The sequence below is a fragment of the Anneissia japonica genome, unplaced genomic scaffold (assembly GCF_011630105.1).
Source record: "Anneissia japonica isolate Jap-2015-1 unplaced genomic scaffold, ASM1163010v1 scaffold2055_len368625_cov186, whole genome shotgun sequence".
In the NCBI taxonomy this organism is placed as follows: Eukaryota; Metazoa; Echinodermata; class Crinoidea; order Comatulida; family Comatulidae; genus Anneissia; species Anneissia japonica.
In genome coordinates this window covers 317,199-324,154 of record NW_022757341.1, presented here as the reverse complement: position 1 = coordinate 324,154, position 6,956 = coordinate 317,199, and the positions used below count along the sequence as shown (strand labels likewise).

At 34.6% G+C, this 6,956-nt stretch overlaps 1 protein-coding gene across 1 annotated transcript in view; it reads left to right on the top strand.

Moving 5' to 3' along the window:
- The window catches only part of LOC117124650 (tubulin epsilon and delta complex protein 1-like), a 49,339-nt gene that overhangs the window by 19,447 nt on the left and 22,936 nt on the right, over positions 1-6,956 (top strand). The window contains exon 4 of the mRNA XM_033270954.1: positions 2,002-2,202. Coding sequence (XP_033126845.1) covers positions 2,002-2,202 — 201 coding nt within the window. The remainder of the gene's footprint in view (positions 1-2,001; positions 2,203-6,956) is intronic.

The window sequence follows — 6,956 nt, the reverse complement described above, 5'->3', positions numbered from 1 at the left end:
TTTGTGTTTGACTTTGTCGAATGCCTTTGAATAGTCGATGAAACAGAGATACAGGTCCTTTTGTACTTCGATACACCTTTCCATGAGCATTGAGAAGGTAAATATTGCATTACTTGTTCCTTTGCCGGGCACAAAGCCAATTAGGTGGCGCTAATAAACTTTAAATGGTAGAAAGTGCCTACTGTACTGTATACCATTCCAAAACGAAGCCCAATTATTTTGATAAAAGTAAAACAAACATAAAAAGGGTTCTGCGTTCGGGGACCTCAACCCATGATATAGTATTTTTTTTTTTAATTGTTATGCTCTTATAAGTATTATTATTATTAAGTAAGTAATTATCATTCCAGAAATGACTGATGATGAATAGGCATGATTGTAATTCTAATATGTATAGTTTTTTACACAATTTATAGCTCTGCCTGAAAACGTTAACAAGACTAAACACACATAAAAAAAAAAAAACATTCACGCTTTACACTAAGTTTAACTAAAAATGAATTAGCAGAGGCAACACTTTAAGCTGGGATGCTTTTCAGGCGGTCCCTAAACAAAAATACAGAATTTAAATATCAAATATCAATTTAAAAAAGAAAGAATTTAGCTTTTTTTATCCTTGATTTACAAATTCGACAACAGATTCGAATTACCATTAGTTAATTTTTAATGGGATATGATCAGATTATTTTTTTTTTAAGTAAACAATTCCACAAACTAAATGGTACTACATGATTTGTTTCACTCCTAAAAGAGAAATAGGCCTATTTTTCTATTTTCCAAAATCCAATTGCATAAAATCAGGTTTATAACAAACTATTTGATGGGAATGATGCGTTAAAAGTAATTGTTTCTACTACTGTATGACAAAAAACATAATTTTGTGTGATATAGTAATCCTACATGTTATCTTCATTTAATAAAATAAATGAATCTTAAATTTGTTTAGGTACAATTGGGATTTTTGATTTTACAGTGATGCTCTAGTGATGAAATTGCGTAATCATTTTGAAGCTCAAACCCAGCGCATCCAACACAATTTCGTCAATGGGAAAATTTGAAACGCTCCCAGGCCTAATTTGTATCAAGATACAATGTGACACCAGGCCTAAATTTGTATCAAGATACAATAATGTCACCATCAAATAGATGTGTATAAGAGACAGGGCCATCCCTATTCTTTTTCTTATTTCGCTTGTGCATCTACCATCTGATGTTATCATGTAGCCAAGATATTGAAATTTTGTAATTTGTTTGATTTGTTCTCTTTTGCTAAATAGGTTGCATTTTGGGTTGGTTGATTTCTTTGAGATTACCATGCACTCTGTTTTTTTCACATTTAGAGACAGGCCCATATTTATTTGTTTTCATATAAAATCATGGAAAGAAATATTGACTATGGTCATTCATTCATTTATTAATTAATTTGTCCCAGTTCTTTCTATTTTTTTTTTTAAATTTTATTTTAGTATTATTTTATTATCATTATTTGTCCGGAAAGTACAGTTTATGGTACACACCAAGCAGATTCCGGCTAATTTGGAAAGGCTTCCCTGTATACTGTAACATAAAAGTATTGAGATTAGCAAAAGATGAACTTTAACAGTTATTTTGCTGCTTCCAAAATTATAATGCAATACAGATACAGATTAAGAAGCCTGTAGACATAGTTCGATGGTAGATAAATATCCTTTCTTAGGTAAATCTGTATAAATTACTGTTATATTTGTGCTGTAATAGCAAAAGATTCTATTATTACTTCAGTTCATCAAAGAATCATCAGATAAATACCGAAACAACGGTTGAAATTTAAAAATGTAATGAAGTCTCTATTGGTTGGATGCAATGGGAAGAGAGGATACACATGTCTTGGCAAACTACTGAATTACCCTGCTAACCAAAACAAATTATAGCGCCTCATAACAAATCGTCAAACATATACCCTCCAGTAGCACAAATTCATCAATATTGAACTTGTCTGATGATTTTTTTTTATTATTTAAGGAGAGTGTGTTGGATTACAAATTACAAGATTGTGTGCCTCCAGAAGTACCGAAGTTATACAGCCCTGCAGCACTGAATACTCCAACAATGCATTTGCCTATTAGAGTATTACATTTGCATAAATTAAACTCACAGTTACAGACTTTAATAGAACAGTGGAGTGTGTGTGCTATTGATGTAGACAACAAAATAAAAACTATGGTAAGCTAATATATTTTGATATAGAATAAGTTTATTTAAAACATAAAACCAATCGCAAGTTGTTGGGATTGGTTTTATTTACTAAAACTATTTATATGCTTATAAACTCTACAAATCTATGTATTTTTATGCAAAACAGTGTTTTTTGTGATTTTCTTTGCTAATAATAAATTAAAAAAGATACGATTCCCATTCCATATTAAAAACATATTTATTAAACATTTATTATAATAGATTATCTGTTTTTTAATAATATAATTGTTATAATATTTTAGTAGAATTTTATAGAATTAGATTAAAATCATCTGTACTCTTATTTACATATTATTTCAATATTTCAAAAAAATATTTGAATATAAATCAATTGTGAAAATACTTTGAATATAAAAATTATATTTGTTACACCTCAGAATTATTTTTTTCAATACAGAAAAAATGTTATGTACATCTCACATGATCAAATCATATTTCTTGTTATCATTAATTTCCAGAATTTGACATAATTATTGTGATTGTTAATAAATATAAAACAGAAATTAGTATCTCAGCACTACTGAAATATATAATGATAATAATCATTATTGTAACCAAATGACAACACATGGCTTGTAATTACAATATTTCAATCATAATCATCTTCATCAGAGGATGAGTTGTATGGTGAAATAACATCATCATCATCTTCACTATCTGTGGAATCTTGTATATCATCGTAATTGATCAAGGTCGGGCTCTGTGGTCCCTCATACCAAATGAAGTCCAGGCCCGTATGCAGGATTTTTATTGAGTGGGTGCGAATATGTGGAAAGTGAACCAAAATGTTGGAGGTGGGGGGGGGGGGAATGCTAAAAACAATCCACCACTGGTTTTGAGAACAACACTCTTCAGTGTTCTTATTTTCAAATGTTCTGTACAGTAGTCTATCTAAAATGTTGATGGCCTAACGATGAATATCAACTTTGATATGTTAAGGAAACTGATCTATACGACATTAAATCAATCTAATTAGAAACACTGTGAAAATGTCATTGTTTATGCTACGGGTTAACGTTCATTAATATGATTAAAATTTTAAGAATTGTAAAAAAATTTAGGTCGGAGTAAAATAAATCCCTACAAATTGGACATACTCATAGCCTAGATTTGAAACGTGCCGCTTCCAACCACGTGTTCTTTCAGATTTTCACTGCATATGTCAATAGATAGATAGAATTTATAGAACCAGGTAAATAAAACATTAATAAAATTAAACATAAAAGAAATAAATGTAGGTCTAGCGCACAATGAAAAAACTTATGATTGGGTATTGAAAATACTAAATTTTTACCACAAATGTAAATGTTGTATTATATTATAATGGAAATTGCGAATATGAACAAATATTGACAAGCGCTTTACGTAAAAAAATAAGTAAAAAATCGAGAATTCATAAAAATAAGCCTATACTGATCTGATTGGGAACACGGTAGGGAAAGCAGTAAATCACTTTGTTGTTGTTTTTAAGAGAATACGTGCACACTCTTTTGGGCCAGATAGGGACTTTAACATACTGTATAGGGCCGTGGCAGATTCAGGAATTCGAAATAAAGTGGTCCAGGGAGGGACGTTCACAGAAATATTGGCCAGGGTTCACCCACCTCAGCCGACACCACCGTGGTTGGGGTTGAGGAAAAGAAAATTTATGATTATGGCACCTCTAGATGGCAGAAAATGGCACTCGCAGACTTAAACGAGAATAAAGATATTCTAGTGAAACCTATATAGAGAGAGAAGATGAGTTTTGTACGTGGCGAGTTATTAATTTGGGTAAATTACTCAAAAAGTATTAGAATTAGAAAGCCTTGCTTGTATGACAAATTAGAGGCAGTCCTAGTTGGAAACTGCTCTGATTGGTCAAGCATTTTTGGTGGATGGATTTTTGGAGCAAGCGAGAGTGTGTCTTGAATTTTCTACCCCTGGAAATGTGGACCATTTGTAATTTGGGGGGGGGTTCGTACGGACCCGTCACACCCCCCTGCGTACGGGCCTGAAGTCCAAACAGTTATCAGACAATTATTTCCATCCATGTCCATCTGGTCCAAACTGAACTGGTTGTTGCATCTTTGCATTTTTTCAAATGTGAGACACATGGTTTGCACGTTTCAGTTTCTGGCAGAGTACAGTTTTGCAAGGTGGCATACAAGAAAGAAGCTCTATAGTCACAACCTGTAAATGAGTGAAAACCTACTGAGCAAACAGATTCAGTAAGTGTGGACGCTAATTTTGTTACGTTGAAATAACGCCTTCTATTGTTTGATGATGTGCCAGTGTCCATCCAAAGATTTGCCTTAATGTTAACTGAGTGATGAATGAGTAATATAAAAATATCTGTATCGCTGCAACAAACAACTATGTTTGGAGATTTGTCACATATCAGCAACAATATGTTGAATAATACGGGTGTCGGCCTCCTCATGCATACTCCTCCTTAATTCTGGTACCTCACATTGGGTCACAATCCCTGATGTTCCATTGTATTTATAGCATGAATTTTCCATTGAAAAATAAAGTGTATGTCCCTCCAACAGTTTTGCATATTGTTCACCTTTCCACTCATCTTTGAGGAATCTTAATAGAGAAGCTTTGGAGGAAGCTGACAAGAGAGCTCCATTGAAGTCTCTAGGTCTTTGTTGAAATGGCCCTGTAATGCAGTATGTGGTACGGCAATCTCCTCATGATTTGCGTTCAAGTTGTTTGATAGAAGGACCATCGGTATAAGTGCTACAAATAATGTGCACGTTCCGACTATTTATGAGCAAGCCTTCTGAAGAATGGCTTTTGCAATGCCACCAAACGTTGTGGGTAGATTTCCCAATGTGCGAAAGAAGAACCTTGCATCTATTAAGACAACATCTGTACAAGCAGGTTCTTAAAGTTTCTTTGCTTCTGTTCTTGTAGGTTCAATTGCTTCAATTTTTTCATGTTCCATTGTTTTTATCTTTCTGTCAAGTGTCTGCAAAAGCGCAGCCTTGCTTGTTTTGTTCATAGAACCATCAATGTGACAGAGTCAATGGGAACAGGTGTCAAGGGATAACATAGCACACTTTCCAAGTCAATGTTTTGTGAAACAGCAAGGCACAAAGTCTGCCAAACAGATCTCGTGTGCACTGCACTTCCTTAATCGTGTTGTCTTTTCCTTTTATTTTAGTCTTCATGCAAATTCTTAACTTTTCGACGCTTCATCAAAACGTAATGGGTTATCCTTGCACTCGTTTACAAATTCTTTATACCAACCTGATCCCTTTTCAACTATGGAAAGCATATGGTTTTCCACATTAGAAGAGGCTGCCCGCTCCGTTGTTAGACAATAAAGCTTATTGTCGTTATTCTAAAAAAAATATAGGGTATCCTCTACTCCTTTAAGAAGCTTGCCAAGGTTCTCATTGTCTCGCTTTTTTCTGGTTGGTCTTAGTTCCTTGGTGATTTCATCACTGTCCGACAGGCCAACCATTTAAAAAAGGCAGCCAACAATAGAACCGCGGGCTGACCGCGTAACCATCCACCTTTTCCTTACGTTTGTAAATGATGCAATTCCACCTTGTCTGGAGGCGGCGTCTCTATTCAACGTCTGCTCTAATGTCAGATCGACAGCACTTCTGGAAAATGCATACCTATGATTACGCTTGATGGACAGAGCACCAGCGTCGAACACTTCATGAATTCCTGCATGAGTAGTATCCATGTTGATGAGCTTTAGGTGATATCTTCTCATCCACCTGGCATAGTTTGGTCGATGTGTGGCAAAGAACACAGGTCACATCTCAGAAATTGCATAACTGTACAAGTCATCCTGCACGCACGATCCAATAGGAAATATATATGGACAAGGTCAATGTAGGTTTTCTAGAACTTTGCTGTTGCTCCATGACTCCCTAACCTGGTTGCTTCACAAAATTGTTCATATCTCTCAATAAGTTCCAAGAACGCATCAGAAACTTCAATGTTGCTCAAGCATTCTTCGGATGGATTTGTAGTCATTACTAGCAATTAATCCTTCAACTCACCAGTAAATCCTCTGTACAACGATATGAGCTTTAGAAAATGTAAAATTTCGAGACTTGTGGCTAATAGAGGGTGCAGACGTTTGCATCAATTATAAAATGCTTTCCTGGTAAGAAACCTCGCAAAGAACCATTTGCTAACACGTCTGTATCACAGAGCAATTCAGGGCTACCAGTTCATTCCAATATGTATCCAAGTGACGCAAAATATGCCATACAAATGTGAAAAGTGCCGAAACATATGAAGACATTATCATACATAGATGATTCCTGCACCTGGATCTTCAAGGCTGGCTTGGCAATAGCCAGATTGTGATGAACTATAGCAAATATTTGTTCCCACATTCGTCTGCTACCTTCTGTGAAATACGTAGTGATGAAGCCTGGAAGGCCGAAACGGATCCATCTGCAGATATTGGGATTCCTTCCAGTGGATGCTTAATTTATTTTGTCATTCTGATCGGATTTTCTCTACTGTTTTAATTTTAAATAGTTTTGCATTATGTGGCCGTTTGCTGTTTTATGGGTTTTCCCATTTGCCTTTTAAAAGGCATTTTATTACACAATTTCTTTATTCATTTATTTACAGGACATACATTCGTTGAGAGCTATGCTACACGATGTATTTATTAAGTCCTTTATTCAAACACTGTATTTACCTTTGTTTGATGATTTATATATGATTTAACAGTGTTAACGGCTACCTTGATTTAT